Raw genomic sequence first — 18034 nt, 5'->3', positions numbered from 1 at the left:
GGTATGTCTGTGGTGTGTGGTGTATGTGTGGGGTGTGTGTGTGTGTGTGGTTGTGTATATGTGGTGTGTGTGATGTGTGTGGTGTGTCTGTGATGTGTGGTGTGTGTGTGTGTGATGTGTGGTGTATGTGATGTGTGTGTGTGGGGGTGGGGTGTGTATATGTGGTGTGTGGTGTGTGTGGGGGTATGTGTGGTGTGTGTGTGTGTGTGTGTGTGATGTGTGGTGTATGTGATGTGTGGTGTGTGTGGGGGGGTGGGGTGTGTATGTGTGGTGTGTGGTGTGTGGGGGGGGTATGTGTGGTGTGTGTGGGTGTATGTGGGTGGTGTGGTGTGTGTGTGTGTGTGTGGTGTGTGTGGGGGGGTGGGGTGTGTATGTGTGGTGTGTGGTGTGTGTGTGGTGTATGTGTGGGGTGTGTGTGTGTGTGTGTGTGTGGTGTGTGTATATGTGGTGTGTGTGATGTGTGGTGTGTCTGGTGTGTGTGTGTGTGTGTGTGGTATGTCTGTGGTGTGTGGTGTATGTGTGGGGGGTGTGTGTGTGTGTGGTTGTGTATATGTGGTGTGTGTGATGTGTGGTGTGTGTGATGTGTGTGTGATGTGTGTGTGATGTGTGGTGTGTGTGTGTGTGATGTGTGGTGTATGTGATGTGTGTGTGTGTGTGTGTGATGTGTGGTGTATGTGATGTGTGGTGTGTGTGGGGGGGTGGGGTGTGTATGTGTGGTGTGTGGTGTGTGTGGGGGGTATGTGTGGTGTGTGTGGGTGTGTGTGGGTGGTGTGGTGTGTGTGTGTATGTGTGGTGTATGTGATGTGTGATGTGTGTGTGTGTGTGTGTGGTGTTACTCAGCCCTCGCCTAGTAATGTCCCACTGCCTTCTCACCAGTAGACTGCGCCCCCTCTGGAAAAGGCCAGGTTTAAGCTCATTGTTCCCTAGACATCTCACCGCCGGCAGCACGCAGCAACTGCTCCCAGCAAGGTTGGGCCCCCCTGCTCCCTCTGAGCCTGCCCTGTCCCCAGTGCGGGGCCTGCAGACCCACGAGGGCCGGGTCGCCTGCGGGAGTTTGCCGGCCAGCAAACGCCCCCACAGCCCTGGACTCTCAGGCAGGTCTGGGCCTGGAGGGCATCTCCTCGGCCCCAGACCCAGTGAGGGGGAGAGAGGAGGTCCCTCGGGTCTCTGACCCCCTCCGGCCACCCCAGAGCTGGGAACGGTCAAGCCTGGAGGGGGAGGCAGCCCCCGTCCCACGGCCCAGGCCAGCCATCGATTTCTCCTCCTGCTCACACGCCCCGCCAGCCCCTCAAGCTGCCAAAGGGCCCATTTAGCTGGAGACACTGCCGGGCAGGCGGGCGGCTGGGAGAGCCCGGGTAATTGCCTATAATAAAAGCTCTCGGAGCCTTTGTTCCTGGGAGGACTGTACCCAGGGGCTGTGCTAGGAGGCCTGTGTGCACTTGGGAGCTGGTGCTTGGAGACCCGCCCTTCCTCCCTGCCGCCAGGATGGGCCCAGAGAAGACTCCGCCCTCGGGGGTCACAGAGACCCAGCTGGGTCCTCCCCACCTCCTGCTCCATCCTCCTCACCCCTGAGCTCTCTGGAGGGGTCAGCGGCCTCTACCTCAGAGCGCAGCCCTCCCGCGGGTGCACAGGGCAGCCTGGGGGCAGGGACCTGGCAGGACACAGACCCCCAGGCCAGGGTTACTCGGAGTCCCTCTGCCCCGGGGTTATTCACGGTCCAGGGACTCCGGGACTCTGAAGGGTGACTGGCGTCAGGCGGGCCCCTGCCCTCAGGTGCCCCTGGCCTAAGTAACTCTGGCAAAAAGGCCTGCTGCCCACCCCAGGGGCGTATATGCCCATCGGGGCACAGCAAAAGGGAAGGCCCGAGTTCCGAGGGGAGACGCTGGAGGCCAGCGCAAGTGACCGTGAGTGACCCCGTTCTCTGTCCTGCAGGGTCCAGGCCGACCCGGAGCCGGGCCCCCTCAGCCAGGGCAGCTGGGCCTCTGACGGCTACTCCAGCCCCTCTGGGGTCGCTGAGGAGAAACTCTCGAGCCCGGGTAAGTGCTCCGGGGCGGGGCTCCTCTGGGGGCGGGGCTTCCCCGGGGTGGGGTGGGGGGACGCTCCCTTGGGGGCGGGGCTCCTTCCGGGGGCAGGGCTCCCTCCAGGGGCGGAGCTTCCTCTGGGGCGGGGCTGCCTCTGGGGGCGAGAGGTCAGAGTGCAGCGGGGACTAGAGAAGCCCAGCTCCCTGGCCCCAGAGGCCCTTGGGCGTTAGGACGCGGTAACCAGGAGACCGTGCGGACTGTGTCTACATCAGAGCTGCCAGTGTAATGGCTTCCTCATGCTTGTGCCACACAGCCAGGGCGTGGCATCGCCAGCCCAGGAGTGGGGCGAGGACTCCCTGGCTACATCTGGGAGCCCCAGGCTGCTCGGCCAGAAGGCCCCTCACCAGCTCGAGCGCCGTGTCTGGTGGAGGGCAGGCGGGGTTCTCCACGGTGCGAGGTGCAGGGCAGCTTTGCGAGGTGGGCTTCACAAAGAGAAGACTCCCCTTCATAAAGGAAGAGAGTCCCCCACCTCCTGCAAGCCTCCTGGGCAGCGGGCAAGTCTCTCCGCCTTGCGGTCAGTGTCCACCTAGGCCAAGGACACCCCAGGCTCTTTGATGGGTGGGATGGGCAGAGATTTGGGGCCTGCTTTTGCTTTGTGGGGGGCCTGTACTCTGAGCCTGAAGAAACGGAGATGAGAGGAAGGGAAGGGAGTTTGTAGGGCCGCACTCACTCGTCACTGCTCTTGTTCAACCAACAAACCATCAGGCCGCTCGTGCAGCAGGGAGACGCTTTCCGTGACGACGTGCCCCCAAGCAGGGTGCTGGGCGCCGCCTTTGTCCCAAGTGGGTCCACCGCCAGCTGCTCCTTCCGCGTGTGCCCCGGGCAGTGTGGGGTGTCCATGCCAGTGCCCAGGCCCTCCGCACACCCACCGGCTGTGCGCTGGTCCCATCTGCTGACACGCCCCTTTGTTGCTGTCACGTGGACATTGCCTGAGTCTCCATTGGATCTTACTTTGGGAAGCCGGGGCCAGGGTCCCCAGCGCCCGCATATGAGGCCACGTGGGAGAGGACCAGGAGGGTCACCCCAAGATCGGCACAGGTGGTTACTTCCACTTCACGCGTGTGCAGGTACTGAGCCGGCTGGAGTGGCAGGGTCTGCTCTCATCCCCCGGCTGTGCATCCTCGTGTCACTGGGGCACAAGCCTCTGCCCACCGGCCTCTCCCTTGAGAATGATTTGCATTTCTCCTCCCTCTCTTGTTGAGCTGACTCCATCTTTAAGCCACACTCAGTTGTTCACACCTTGTGGATTTAGGAGAGAAAACCCCAGATCTGGTGCTTCCTCCCAGGGCAGGAGGGGCTGGAACACCGCCCTGGGGCTCCCAGGCAGCCACGTGCCACCCTCCACCGACTCTCCCAGGATCCTCGGGCCGGATCTGGGTCTCCAGGCTGCAGAGGCCTTGGGCTCAAGGGCACTGAGGGTCACAGCCCTAACAGACGGTGTATGCATGCTAAGTCACTTCTGTTGTGTCCGACTCTTTGCGAGTCCATGGACTGTATCCTGCCAGGCTCCTCTGTCCATGGGATTGTCCAGGGAAGAATACTAGAGTGGGTTGCCATTTCCTCTCCAGGGGATCTTCCCCACACAGAGATCGAACCCACACCTCTTTACATCTCCTGCATTGGCAGGCAGGTTCTTTAGCTCTAGCGCTACCTGGGAAGCCCTTATGGACAGTGAGGCTGCCCTAACGGACGGTAGCCTCGCCCAAATGTGATCTCATCTTCTCCAGGAAGAGAGGCTCAGGGAGGGAGGGTAACCTGCTCAAAGTGGCGTCTGTGGTTCACGAGCAGCTGAGCTGAGACCAGGACCGCTGCCTCAACTCCCCAGACGCCGGGATGACCAAATGCTGGTGACAGCCGCTGTTTCCTGAGCATCTACTATGTGCAGGGCACAGCACCAGGTGCTGCCCACGAAGTGCCTCGTAAGCACGTGACACAGGCTTCACCATGGGCCTGCTGCCCTGCTGCAGGCAGGGGGCTTAGAGAGGTTCTGCAAAGACCTTGTCTGAGGACACACAGCAAAGGCTGTCCGGGACTGGAGCCTGGGCCCCGCCTTCTCGTGTGCTGGGCTCAGCTGGGCTTTCCTCACCTCCGCTGGTGGGACAGTCCCCCCACCCCCCGGCCCCGGCCCCAGCCCAGCCCGAATGCCACTGGCTCTGCATCCCAAGCCTGTTTTGTTTGCACTGGGCTAACCCCCCTTCCCACCCGCCTTCCCACCCTCTGGGGACTTTGAGGCCGGGCGTGTGTCCCAGCCATCTGTGAAGAGAGGATGCACAGATAATCGATGGGAAGCACAGCCCATGCTCCAGGCAGGCGGTGTGGGCTGTGGTCTCAGGGGCAGGGCTTCCATGGGGCCAGAGGGATGTGGAGGTGGGGACCCAGGGCCCCACTGGGCATCGTGGCCTTGCCTTTGCTGGCTGTGCAGCCTTGGGCTGGTTCCTGGCCTCCCTGTGCCTCCGTGATGACACCTGCGCCTGCTTCCGAGGGCTTCATGGGGCTAAAAAGTACCCGCACAGGCGAAGCCCTGAGAAGCTTTGCCCAGCACACAGAGCTGCTCAGCGCGTGCTGACCTGCTGCTTCGGCTTGGTGGGGCAGACTAGGGGTTGGGGGGCGGCATGCTCCTAAGGTGCCCACCTTTCAGGTGGTGGGGCAGGAGGTTGGGACATCCCAAGGTGGTCCAGCGAGGATTGGAGCCCAGCCTTCAGAGATCACGCTCTAGGCTGTCCCAGCCGTGACCTCACTGCAGGGTTGTGGGGGACGTTCCAGGTCCTGGGCACCCCGGGAGGCTGGACAGCTCTGAGATGGCCAGTGAGGTGGAGCCTGGCTTGGGGAGGGTTAGGGAGGGAGAGGCTGGAGCAGTGAGGTCACTGAGGAAGCCGGCGGGGAGGAGGGACGGAAAACCCAAGGGGTCTGGACTCAGTTTCTTTGGGGGGAGGGAGGAACCTGGGGATTCTGGGATGGGACTTGTCTCCAGGCAGGGGGTTCAGCCCATTTCAGTGGAGGGTCAGAATCAGCAGAGGCCGGGCAGCTTGGGCCCCCAGACCACTCCCACTCTAGAAGGGACATCAGGGGTTCTCAGGTGTTTGCACCCATGAGTACGGAGTAGGCATGGCCTGGCTTCCCAGTTTCCTGTTCTGGCCAAGAGCACGGGGCCCTGTGTTATCCACCTCCAGAGAGTTATACTCAGTGAACCAATTTTTATTCAGCACCAAGTACATGTCAGGCTCTGCTCTAGACACTTGGGTACATCTGGGGACAAAACAGGCACAAACTTTGCCCTGTGGGGCCTCTGTGGCCATGATGCTGTGCAGTGTTCACATCCAGGGACAAAGCAGGCACAGACTTTGCCCTGTGGGGCTTCTATGGCCACAGAGCTGTGCAGTGCTCAGCCTGTGCAACTGCACATGAGCTGCACTGAGGCCCCGTGGTGAAGCCCCAGCTCTGGAATGTGCGAACATCCCAGCAAGCAAGGGCAGGGCTCTGGTTTTGGGAAGCCCCCTGAGAACATGAGCAGTGGCTGTCTTCAGTGTGGGGAAGGATGGTGAGAGGGAAGGTGCTCACTGCCCACCGTGGTCTTTCTGGAGGCTGCAGCCTGGTCCCTGTGTTCCGTGCCTGCCCGTCCTGGACTCAGCTCCTCCCAGCATGGCTTTGAGATCCAACCTCTGGCCTCAGATGAACTGGCGCTCATTCCTCTGCAGGCTGTGGATGGATCTCAAGGGTGAGGGTGCTTACTGAGGGGAGGTGGGCCAGGTCACTTGCGGTCTCTCCAGACCAGACTGCTCTGTCCAACCTTGGGACAGTTTTCCAGGGAGCAGGGGGACAGATAGGAATCCCATCTGGGGTGGGGGCTGTTTGGTAGGTCCTCACCACTATCCATCCTTCTGTGACTGGCGAAAAGACCTCGCCTCCGGGGTTGTCCTGAAGACTCAGCTTCACAGGGCTTTGCCCCTCCCGCCCCTCCCGCACCCCAGCAAAGACAGGCAGGTCCTCTTCCCAGCTTCTGGGGAGGCTGGGCTGATAAAGAGCCCTCCCAGCCAATGACGGGCAAGGCTTCAGTCCCTCCCTGGGCACCACTGAATGGGCAGAAACGGGTATAGAGCATCCGCTGCCCACAGCTCCCCACCCCCCATGAAAGGATTAGGGTCCCTGCTGAGAGACTCCCCACAAGAAGACAGCCTGCAGCCCACCCAGAAGGAGCTCTGGGAGACGCCATGGAGAGTGAGGGGATCTGGACACAGTGACCAGGAGGGTTAAGGGCTGAGAACCACCCCGGATCGTAACATTCATTCCCTGCTCATCCTTCAAGGGGCAAGAGGAATCCAAACCCTGCCTTCCTGGGTCTCCAGGGGTGCGGCCAGGAGCTTCAGAGCGAGCTGAAGATGACTGCAACGGCAGGGCAGGGGGCGGGTGGGTGCAGGGCCACCCCAGGCCCGGGGCTGTCCCTGCCCGGAGAGCCGGCTCTGGGAACAGAAGGATTGAGGTCACAGTGGGAGGGACCTCCAGCTGGAGGGGCTCGGCCCCAGGGTGGAGCCGGTCCACAGTCCAGGCAGGAGCTGCACCCCATGAGCTTGCCGCATGCTTCCTCCCTGGGAGGCTGGGCCTCCGCGGAGCTGAGGGGGTGCGGGTACAGGACGGAAGCATCTGGGATGAGATCAGGCTCACGTGGGAAGGCCGAGTCCCTGGCCCCTCTCCTGTGGGTATTCCGGGCATTCGCAGGGTGGTTTGTCAGTGCCAAGGGGTTGCACCATTCATTGAGATAGGAGCCCCACTGCACTCTTCTGTTACATTTAATGCCTCGTTTAAAACCTAACAGAGCTCTGGTAAAGCACAGAGGTGCCACCTGAGAAGCATGGGAGGGGAGTGTCCCTCCAGATGGGAAGAGGCGGGCTTGTTAGCTCAGCCGGAACCTCAGGAACCTCAGGTTGGTGGAGGCTTCTCCTTTCTGTTGAGGCTGGCTTCAGTTTTTTGGCATCAAGGACCTCTTTCAGAACCTGATGGACCCTACGATATGTCTTTCAGAGAGATGAATGTGTTCACAGCACAAAACTTGGGCATCTGACGGTTGGTTTATGGACTTTCTGTATCCAGTTGGTGAGCACTGACTAACAGATTCTGCTCTGTTGGCAGTGAGGTCATAACAGGGCTGCCAGACCACCTGGGTTTGGCCTGGTGTTTCCTTCATCTGGCTTTTGGGTTTCGTGGCCCACAGCGAGGTAATAGGGTTCCGTGTAAGAGCACCAGTTCCACCATAGAGCAGAAAACTGAGTAAAGCTGTCTTTGAGGTTCTTCTGAGCGTTGTGGTTCAGTGGCCTTAGAATAGCCAGCCCTGCGTGGGCGGGTCACAGAGGACACGCTCACACGTGCGGTTCACGGGTCTCCATCCCACACGACTGCACACAGCCAGCAGACGCCGCCTGCCCCATCTCCTGCCTGGAGTTCCTGCCACCAGCGCACCCCCCCACCCCTGCAGCCTGCAGTTGCTATGACAACCGATGGCTGGTCCTGGTCTCAGGATGCTGTACCTGGGCCTCATGGAGCTCCTCTGGGGCCCAGTATGCAATGCACATCCCAGCAGGTGTGTGGGGGACGGTTGCCATGGGCAACACAGAAGCCGAGCCTACCTGGGAGACATCACCTTCTTACCCTGGTCTCTCTGTCAGCTGGGAGCTGGCCTCTGACTTCACCAAGTCCAGTTTAAGACTGAGTCCTGGATTAGGTGCTTCCTTCCGCCCCTCCAGCTGGAAGCCCACCCCCACTCCCAGCGGACCTCTTCCTGACCAGCCAAAGTGCAGAGAAGGTAGACATTCTCTTAAGGCCACACAGTGAGTCTTGAAGAGAACCCAGGGCGCCCAGCACTTGAGAATAGGGAAGCCCCCAAGGGTCCTCGATGGTTAGGGCTGCCAGGCCCCCCGGAATTGACCAGGACCCCAGGACAGAGGTCCTGCGGCTGAGCCATGAAGGGACCTCGGTGCTGGGCATGGAGGAGGAGACCTCCACCCCGCCCCAACCCGGGGTTCTGCGGGCCAGGCCAAATGTGACTGCCGGCCTGGATCTGGCAGACCCTAGGCGGGCGGGATGGGCGTCCGGACCCCAGGGGGCACCTGGACAGGTAGGAGGGGTGGGGCCTCCTTCCCAACGCCCATACCCCCCGGCGGGACCCTGGCCTCCTACCCCACCAGGACCCTGAGTTTCCTGCTATGGGGCTCCACACTTGTTGGGATCACATGCGGTTGTTCAGTAAGTCCCCAAAACAGAACTGGCGGGCAGACGTGAGTGCCCAGCCTGTGTTCCAATCCTGCCCCCCGCAGCAGCCTGCAGGGTGGTCCTGGTTAAGCGTGTTTCTCTGTAAAACAAAGACAATGACAGCGGTGGATTCGGAGGGTTTGATGGAACTTGCCCACCACGTGTCTCGGGGGTCCCTGGCAACAGCAGGTGCCTAGTGGCAGTGAGACCCCTGGCCCGTAGCTCACAGGCACCCACAGCCCTTGCTGACCGCCACGGAGGAGAGGCGCAGGCGGCCCAGGCAGCTTCAACAGCAGAAGTGTATTTCTCATGGGTCTGGAGGCTGGGAAGTCCAAGGTCAGGGTGCTGGCCGTTTCAGTTCCTGGTGGGAGCTCTCATCTTGGGGACAACCGTCGTCTTGCTGTGTCCACACACAGCTCAGAGGAAGCAAGCACCCTGGTGCCTCTACTTATAAGACACAAGGGACCCACCCTTGTGACCTAATGACCTCCCAAACGCACTATCTTCAAGCACGTCACACTGGGGATCAGTTTCAGCTTGTGAATTTGGGGGGACGTCAACACACAGTCTGTAACAGGGGGCTTACAATTTAGCTGGAGGGAAAGGAACTTTCTGCCTTGGATATGACTGGGCAGGATTTGTCTACTCACCCCCCTGACTGTAACAGGTAGAGAGGAAAGTTCAAGATCAGTGTGGGATGTAGCCAGAGAAGGCGGCCCTGAGGCTGGGCCTTGAAGGGTGAATTGGAGTTGAATTCATATACGAGAAGGCATTGGGAAGAAGGGCAGATATAGGTGGGATTCAGCCTGGACCAGAGGGTGGGTAGGAGAGCATCAGAGCCAAGCTCCGAGTCTGCCTTTTGGTTGGCACTGCCCTCCACGGTGGTCGATAACCAGGGTCGGCGAGGGGGACAGTCCTTCCCTGGGAGGCCATGGGGTCACTGAGTCAGAGCTGCTCACTTCTGCCCACTGTCGTGGGGTTCTGGCTTTATGCGGGGGTCCTGGGTGTCTGCTCAGAGGAGGAGGGGAGCCCCAGTGTCTGGCTGTGCATGCCAGGCGCCCCCATGGAGGAGCGGAGGGCCCGTGTTCTAGCCTGGGGTCAGGACACCCGGCGAGCGTTCGGGAGACAGAGCCAGAGGCCGCAGCCCAGCCTCAAGTCACCTTCCCTCCCAGGTCAGCAGCCCTTCGGCTACGGTCCCCATCCTGGAGGCCTGCATACCCTGAGCAGCCAGCCCCTGAGGCGGGGGCCTGCACCTTCCCAGCCCAGGAGAGCCTGGCCCTCCAGGGGGGCTCCCGCCTCAGCCCTGGGCCCTGGGGCCTCCCTGGCCCAGCCCCCACATCACACGACGGCAGGCTCACCCCACCGTCGGCATGCCGGCCCAGGACGGGTGCTTTACCAGGAACAGGGGCACCCATCCTCCAGCAGTCCTCCCCGAGATGCCGGGCCAGAGGTACACAGGGACCGCAGCCCCGGCTCCACCCCCGACCTTCCGTTTCCTGGGCCCCATATTCCCCAACACAGGCAGACGGCAAACCTCTCTTCTGGGCCCCACCTGTGACCTTGAGCCCATGAGCAAACCCCCAACCCAAAAGTTCAGGGAGCCCCCAGGCCAGGGAGGCTGAGCCAGGACCCCGCAGAGTCCACAGAAATGTCTCAGGCCCTGGAAAGCTGAGGCTGGGAGGAAGCGAGTAGGTCAGTCTGGAAGGGCCTGGACGAGGTGTGAGCCAGCTGGGGCTCCCATGCTGGATCACTGAGTCCACCGGTTGCTTTTCTCCTCTAGTAGGAAGCAGTCCACCCACCCTGGAGGGCGGGATTGCCCGGTGCAGGAGGGGATGTGAAGACTTCTTGCCCACTTGTGCCAGAGGCCCCCGAGGTATGCAGCGCAGAGACGGGGAAGGAGAAGGTCTCAGCTGTGACCCGTCCCGAGGTCACAAGGACGGGAGCTTCCCGCAGGGGCAAGGAGAGGGACTGCTGGCTCCCTGGGCCCAGGGCTGCAGGGACCGGAGCGAAGGTGTGGCTGGGAGCCGTCCCGGGGCCTGGCTGCCATTCCGGCCCAGCTGCGCCGTCTCTCACCACAGGCAACAGAGGTCACCGCTGTTGACAGCCGCACACATCTGTTCTGAGTCACGCACCCGTTCACTCCGCCTCTCGTCATTCTCCAAGTATTCCCAAGAGCCTGCTGTGCGCAAAGGGCGGTGGTGGGTTCTGGGAAAAGATCATGGTCGGTAGACCAGCCGAGGGTGGATCCTCGGGAATCACAGACCGGTGGATGAAGCCTGCTGACTGGATGCCGGGAAATTATCACATCAGCTGTAGAAAAGTGTGTGGGGAGTCAGGAGAGGCGTGCAGAAGAGGGCCCGTGGCCGCAGGAAGGGCTGGGAAACAGAGGGCCTAGTCGTCTCTCCCAAGGGCTTCCTGACCTTGACTCACAGCAGCCCTGAGCCCAGAGCCATGCAGGCCGCAGTCCCCAGAGTGGTCTAGGCCCCCTCTCTTTCACAGGCCCGCTTCTGCTCCAGCGGCAAATCCCTACACCTTCAGTGCGTGCCCAGAGTCGGCCACTCCTCCCCGCTGCCAAGGCACCCGCCCGCCCCGAGCCACCATCTTCCCTCCCCTCAATTTTTGCAGCCCTGTCTGCCAGGAGCCCGGCCCAGAAGCCATGGGACCCTCCCCAGGGGAGCTGCCCGTGCGGGTCCTCTGCCCCAAGCCTGCCGGGGCTCCCACCCCACTGAGCCAAGGCCGAGTGGTGACCACCGCGGCTTCCCTCACGTCCTGACCCTGACCCTGACCCTGACCCTGTCCTCCTCTCCAGAAGATGTGTATCTGATCCCACTATTCTCCAGACACACCAGGCACACCCTGCCCCTGGGCCTTTGCACGGGCTATTGCCACTGCCTGGAAAAGTCTTCCCCAGACGCCCAGAGACCAAGCCCTCTCTTTGGAGCTTTCCTCAAACGTGCCTCCTCAGCACAGCCTCCCTGGGTCACCCAGCCACACGCTCGCCTCCTGCCCTCAGCTGCTTCACGCTCCCCATCCCAGGTCTGTTCCTTCTCCTCAGCGCTTCTCAGTAGCTAGCCTCCCGCCTGTCGCCTGTTCCTCCTGTTTGACTGGACGTCCCAGGAAGACACGTTTCCATCTGCGTGTCCCTGGTGCGTCCCAGTGCCTGCCAGGGCAGGCTTCGGAGGCGCTTGGGCGGGCATGAGGGGCAGGGGCTGGCTGTCCGTCTGCAGACGAGACTGCGCTCCACCGCCTGCGCGGCCTGCAGCCTGCCCACGGGTGTGCTCTGGATGCTCAGAAAGTCCCTGCTGAGGGGAAAGGTCATGGGGTGGGGTGACGCGCAGAGACAAGGGCAGAAGGACGAGGGCTCAGTGGCTGCAGGGCTTTCCACAGAGGCGGGGAATTGGGAGGGGATGAGCTCAGCACAGGGGCCAGCAGGACCCCCTAAAAGGCGGGACTGGCCCCCCAGGTCCCAACGGTGGGTGCAGGAATCGAGAGAACGCCCCCTCTGCTCGGCCCTCAGCCCTCGAGGAGCCGAGTGTGGACTCACCTGCCCACTCCCCTACCTGAGTCCCTCTTCTCCCAAGGTCACCCTTCAAGGTCAGTCGGGTGGGGCATCCTAGCCCCCTTCCCAGCAGAGGCCCTCTCTCAGACGGAGGGGCAGGGCCTGTGGTTTCCGGTCACCGGTCGGGGACGGAGTGTCACACTGTGTGCCTGTCCCTGGCCGGGGGCCCCGTGTCTCCATTCTTCAAATTGCTCTACGGTATCGGTCAGCAGATGCGGTCAGCCCACTCCCCCCACCCCCACTGCAGAGACTGCCGTGTCTTGGCAGAGAGGATGGTGAGGATGAGCAGTCTGGGGTCCTGGAGACGGGGTGCCATCATGATTGCAAATCAGCCTCCTTCCTACATCCCCTCTGGAGCCTGCACAGGGCCCAGTCCCCTCCACAGGCCACCACGCCGTCCGCACCCACTCCCCGCCCAGCTGGGCCTCCGCCTCCCCGCACAGCCCCTCTCCTTGGCCCCGCCCGGCCATTGGTCCTGTCGAGGGCCCCGGGCTGGCACTGGCGTGCGTGACAGGGCAGGAGCCTCTCTTTTTAGGAACCACTCTGCATGTATTGGCTTTATCGACTGATGCTGGAATGGCTGTTGCCACGGCAGCAAGCGCTCCCACTGCAGTGGAGGATGGTGGGAAACTCAGGGGCTGTGAAAGGAATAGAGAGAGCGGAGGGAGGGAGCATTCCAGGATGATGGTTTAAAGGGACCTCCCCACAGCTGTGGCGAGACCCTTCAGAGACGGACAGGGGAAGCGGGGTGGGCAGACAGACAGGACTGGCCCCCCGGACTCAGCACTGAATTGGCCCAGGAGATGATGCGGAAGTGTCTTCCGTCTTGTAGACTGACAGGTGGTGCTTCACGCAGAGGGAGGGGGAGGTGGGCTCGTGTGTCCTTTCTGGAAAATACTCTCTTCTGGAAGAAGGTGAGATTTCAGGAGCCGATTATTGAGGGAAGGGAACGGACTTGGGGTCCGGGGCATATGACGCCCCTTGAGAGGAGACACAGGGGAATAAAGACAGGGGCCGGGACCAGGCGGAAACCCAGGAGCCAGTGATCGAGTGAGGGCAGCCACGAGGAAGGGGCTCAGGCCTGGGCAGGGGGCACCGAGATCAGGAGGGCAGCGGGCAGAGCAACAGCCAGAGCGGGGCCAGAGCAGCTCCCGAGACCAGGTGGGGAGGAGGGGACTGCACACAGGGTGCAGACACTGGCCGAACCGACCGGAGCGCAGCAGGGCCTCGGTCCACAGCGGCACCCCGGCCGGGATGGGCCACGGCGCCAGGCCGGCAGCGGGGCGCCAGCCCGCCCGTCTGCCTCGGAGGAGATGGAGTCCGTGTGCGCCAACACAGTCCCCTGGGGCAGCAGGGAATAGTGTCCCCCGATTCTCGAGCTGCTGGTTTTGGGGACAGTGAGACCCCCTCATGACTGAATTCACTGTGTTGTGTGCAGGCTAGAGAAGACCTCTGGGTGAGGCTGGGGACTTGGGAGGCTGTTGTGATTTCAGGACAAGTGGCTTGTGTCGGGGAACGGCGGGCTTGTCACCCAGACCTTTGGTGCCGACGGTGGCACTGGATCCCATCCTCCAGCTGGGAGGGTCTGGTCTTGAGCACACGTGTCTCCCGTGTGCCCAGGGGGTAAGACCTTCTGACCAGCCTCCCTCCTCTGCACAGGCCCGTAGGCCTGTCTGCGCAGTGCCCTCTGCCGAGGGACTATCTAGTGAACTCGCACCCGCTCCGCCCCCCACCCCGCTGCTGGCCACCCCCACCTCCAGCTCCCTGCCCCCCTGGTCTGAACCCTTCCCTACTTATGCTGATCCTACTCCAGGAAGCTTCTGAGAGTCCCTTCACGCGTCCTCCCACCTGTCACACCCACTCACATGTATGGGGGACGGCCCAAGTATGTGCTGGAGTTTGGAGTCACAGCAGCAGGGTGACAGGGGCCTGCCCCTAGGTTCAGAGCCCCCTCGGTCCTCCTGGAAAGAGCACTGCGCACCTCTGTCCGCCTGCGCAGGACACGCCGCTGGGCCTGGGTGCTGTTTCCCAGGAACGGGAGCAGCCTGGTCAGAGTCCCGTTTGTTCTCTGCGGGCTCTGCCGACACCGAGCCCCCAAGGCCAGCACCGCCACCTTCTCTGTTTCTCCAAGGCCCAGTCAAGGGTCCATGTCACTCAGCAAACGCCCTTCTGCCTGAGCCGTCTGTGCTCAGTCTGTGGCCAGCGCAACCACGCCACCACAGGCCTTGGGCCCGCAGGCTTTACGTGTCTCGGTCAGGACCGGGACCCTGCCAGCACCCAGGAGCCATGCATGGGGCAGGCCCGGAGCCCCACACCCGGGCCTCCAAACCCGTCACCATCTGCTCCACCAAGGTGCCGGGAGACAAGCTCTGTCTGAGCGTGGGAGCCGGCTGGGCGGTAGGGGACAAACAGGTACACAAATGCCTCGCTCAGGCAGGCGTGCCCCGAGCTGAGCGAGTGAGCGAGGGCCGGGGGGGGGGGGGGGGGGGCAGCAGGAGCCTCAGAGTCTGGGGGTGCCTGGGGCTGCAGAGATGGAGGGTGGGGAAGGGGTGGCTCCCAGGGCTCCCCCCCTTTCTCCCGTCCCTCTCTCTCCTGCCTGAGGACGGTTTGCTCAGGCAACTTGGTCCTAACCGGGGAGGCCAGGGAGCCTGGGCAGTGTCGCGTCTCCTGAGGGCCAGGAGTGTCCAGTCCTCCTTGGGGCCAGCCCCATCAGCCTTCAGTCTCCATCCCTGCACACCACCCTCTTCCCGGGGCGGGTAGGGGTGGCTAAGGAAACATCTTTTTATTGGCTTTGCAGCCCCCACCACTGCTCAGGCAGGCGAGAGAGAGTCTAGGGCCGATCCGTCCTGATGCCCTGGGTTTGATGGAGCTCTTCCCAGGTCCAGTCCCTTTAACTCTGAGGCCGGTACTGTAGTCCCGGGAGAGAAGCCAGAGATCCAGGGGCTGCAGTGCAGTGACTTTGACAAGGTCACGCAGTCAGACCCAGACACCAAGATCAGCCCCCTTCTCCACCGGAGGCCCCTCCCCAGTCCACGAGGCCAGCCTCTCCAAGCCGCCCCGGCCCCGTCCTCCGGAGGCGTCCCCACCTCAGGAGGGCAGCCTTGAGCCTCGCAGAGGACGGGAGGTGGGGCGGGAGCGCCCCAGACGTGGGGGCGGGGAGCCGGCGCCCCGACATGGCTTCTCCACCCCTCCCAGCGTCTCCCCCAGGCCCGCTCAGCCCACTGTCCCTCCGAGTCCCGAGCCGCTAAGCCTCAGCCCCCTTTACCTGCACCCCCCTCCCCCACCGCCTCAGCAGACCCTCCCACCGCCCCCGCCCCCCGGGCGCGGCAGGGGACCATCCGTGCCCCAGATCCTGCCCGCTCTGCGCCGAAAGCGAGGAGAAAACCGGGTCGAATCCCTCATCCCCACACCCCTCCGCCCCTGGATCTCGGCTGCAGACACCACCCCCTCCAGAGCCAGAAATAGATTCTCGCGCCCAGCTCCGCGCGCGCGCACAGCCCTCCCCTCCGCCGTCCTCCCCCTCCTTCCTGCGCCCCGAGTCGCAGCCCGCAGCCTCCGCTCCCGCTGGCGGGCAGCTCAGGGCCCGCGGGACCCACCGGCCGGGCGGGCAGGGGCCCGGGATCCGCGCCGGGCATCCCGAGCGCTGGCTAGCTTCTGGGCGTGTGTTCCTCTTTGATCGATTCAAAAATTTTAATTTGTCTTTCCCCCGCCCCGCCCCTTCCCCCCGACCCCGCCCCATCGCTCCCCGGCTTCTTCCCTTCCCCGCCGCCTGCCTCGCGTTTCTTCCCCCGCGCCTCGGCTCCCTCCCCCTTCCTCTCCCTTCCTCCGCGGTTTCTTCCGTCCTTTCCCTCCCCCTCCCCGCCCCTCCCCCGCCCCCCCTCCGCCCCCGGTGCCTGCAGACGCCCGGATCGTCCATGCGCTCCTCGCGGGCAGAATGCTGGGCGGCAGCGTCAAGAGCGCGCAGCCCGAGGTGGAGCTGAGCGGCGGCGGCGGCGAGGGCGCGGACGAGCCTCGAGGCGCGGGACGGAAGGCGGCGGCGGACAGCAGAGCCATGCTGCCCAAGCGCGCCAAGGCGCCCGGCGGCGGCGGCACGGCCAAGGCCGGCGCGGCGGAGCTCAAGGTCTTCAAGTCCGGCAGCGTGGACGGCCGAGTCCCCGGCGGGCCGCCCGCCTCCAACCTGCGCAAGCAGAAGTCGCTCACCAACCTCTCGTTCCTTACGGACTCGGAGAAGAAGATGCAGCTGTATGAGCCCGAGTGGAGCGACGACATGGCCAAGGCGCCCAAGGGCTCGGGCAAGGGCGGCCCCAAGGGCCGCGAGGCTCCGCTGATGTCCAAGACGTTGTCCAAGTCCGAGCACTCGCTCTTCCAGGCCAAGGGCGGCCCGGCGGGCGGCGCCAAGACCCCTTTGGCCCCGCTCGCGCCCAGCCTGGGGAAGCCAAGCCGGATCCCGCGCGGCCCCTACGCCGAGGTCAAGCCGCTCAGCAAAGCTCCCGAGGCGGCCGTGAGCGACGACGCCAAGTCGGACGACGAGCTGCTCTCCAGCAAGGCCAAGGCGCAGAAGGGCTCCGGGCCCGCGCCCCCCGCCAAGGGCCAGGAGGAGCGCGCCTTCCTCAAGGTGGACCCCGAGCTCGTGGTGACCGTGCTGGGAGACCTGGAGCAGCTGCTCTTCAGCCAGGTGCTGGGTGAGTCCGCGTCCCGCCCCTCCCCTGTCGTTCCCTTTGCGCTGCCGGGGAAGGTCGGGGAGAAGCCTCACTCCGCTGTCCCCTCCCCGCTGCGGGGCTCTGCGGACCCCGGGCGGGCTGCGCCCAGATACTGCGCCCAGATGTCCCCGACTGGCCCATCCCCAGGTGCATGTGGCCGAAGTGCGCCTCGGTAGGTATGGATGTCCCCGGGCCGGAGCCCCGGCTCGGCGCTGGCCTGTCAGAGGTGAGATTGGACAATGAGGTTGCCGGCCTTAACTTCTCGGAGATAGGGCCCATCAGCTTCCTGGAATCTTAAAGCTTAGCGTCCTCATCTGGCAAAATCTGGGGGCTGGTGGAGACCACAGCTGCGTCGTGGTCTGTTCTGGGCTGAAGCGCATCGCCGGGGGAGCGCCGGGTGGGAGCCGGGGTAGAGGCCAGATGTGGGGGACAGAGGTGAGCGCTGTTCCGCCGCGGAGCAGCGCTGAGGCTCCGCTTCCTCTGTGAATCCCCGGCGGGAGCGCGCGTCGGATTTCTCGGGTGTGGGTGTTTGGCAGGGAGATGCTCCTGGGGTCTGGGGGCCGGCGGGCAGCCAGCTGCGCGCATCTGGACGCGCGACCTGTACCTCGGCCCGGCTGTGGCCCGCACCCCCACCCCACCTCACCCCACCCCCGGTATTCAGCGCGTGGGGAGAGGTCTGGGGGTCATGCGGAGACTCCGCGCTGACCGGGAGGCCTTAATTTTTCGGCTAACGGGAGCCGGCCGGGCGGGGAGGAGGAACAAAGCTCGCTGGCGGAGGAGGCGCGGAGAGCTGCTCCATTGTTCTCCGACCTGAGGAGCCTGAGCCGCAAACCTGGAGCAGGCCCGGGGCTGCGCCCGCTCTCTCGGGATGCGGCGCCCTGGGAGGGAGGCAGCCGCGAGGTGCGGGGCAAGGTGGTGCCCCCGGGGGCCGGCGCGGCCGTGCCCGGGAGCACAGCGGCGAGGCCCGGGGCTGGAGGCCGCCCGCGCTCCGCGGACTCGCTGCGGTGGCGGCGGGGATGTGGTCCCCCGGGCCAAGGGACCCGGGTCCCCACGAGCGGCCCGCTCCGCCGGGGGCTGCGGAGGGGCGTGTCCGTGCGCGCGCGGGGGCGGGGCCGGCGGGCTGCGGCCCTCGTGACGGACAGGCCGCGGCGGGGCGGGCGGGGGCTCGGCCGGCGGCCGGAGAAGGCCGCGCTGCGAGGACTGGTTGGCTGCGACCTTCCCGGGACCCCGAGGGCCTGCTGGGCCGGGGTGACGGACCCCCAGCAGGGCGGGTTTGGATTCAGGGGCTTGCGGAGGAGGCCGCATACGGGCTCTGCAGTGGGTGGGGTGGGTGGGGACTGGACACCCGCAGAGCCGGAGGCGCGGGGGCCTGGAGGCCTGGCCTCCGCAGGGACCCTTGGGGCGCGGGTGGGGGCGAAAGTCGAAGGGCCACCTCATACCCCACCCCGTGCCGA

At 64.0% G+C, this 18034-nt stretch overlaps 1 protein-coding gene and 1 long non-coding RNA gene across 4 annotated transcripts in view; one reads left to right on the top strand and one right to left on the bottom strand.

Annotated features, from left to right (window-relative positions):
- Nucleotides 1-18034, top strand: part of NAV1 (neuron navigator 1) — a 199191-nt gene that overhangs the window by 60865 nt on the left and 120292 nt on the right. For 2 of the 3 annotated variants that reach the window (XM_061383769.1, XM_061383764.1), the window contains exons 3-4: nucleotides 1933-2036; nucleotides 15780-16562. In XM_061383769.1, the coding sequence (XP_061239753.1) occupies nucleotides 1933-2036; nucleotides 15780-16562 (887 nt within the window). Of the gene's footprint in view, nucleotides 1-1932; nucleotides 2037-10101; nucleotides 10195-15779; nucleotides 16563-18034 lie in introns of all 3 variants that reach the window. The other variant, XM_061383763.1, reaches the window with a different exon arrangement.
- On the bottom strand, nucleotides 6848-15781 carry LOC133228243 (uncharacterized). Its single transcript, XR_009730147.1, has 2 exons — nucleotides 15477-15781; nucleotides 6848-10631 (listed from the first exon to the last, which is right to left on the bottom strand). It is a non-coding gene; the product is annotated as an uncharacterized LOC133228243 (long non-coding RNA).

This window comes from Bos javanicus, chromosome 16, assembly GCF_032452875.1.
Source record: "Bos javanicus breed banteng chromosome 16, ARS-OSU_banteng_1.0, whole genome shotgun sequence".
Lineage (NCBI taxonomy): Eukaryota > Metazoa > Chordata > Mammalia > Artiodactyla > Bovidae > Bos > Bos javanicus.
The sequence above is the reverse complement of the archived record's forward strand: the minus strand, read 5'-3'. Positions and strand labels throughout refer to the sequence as shown.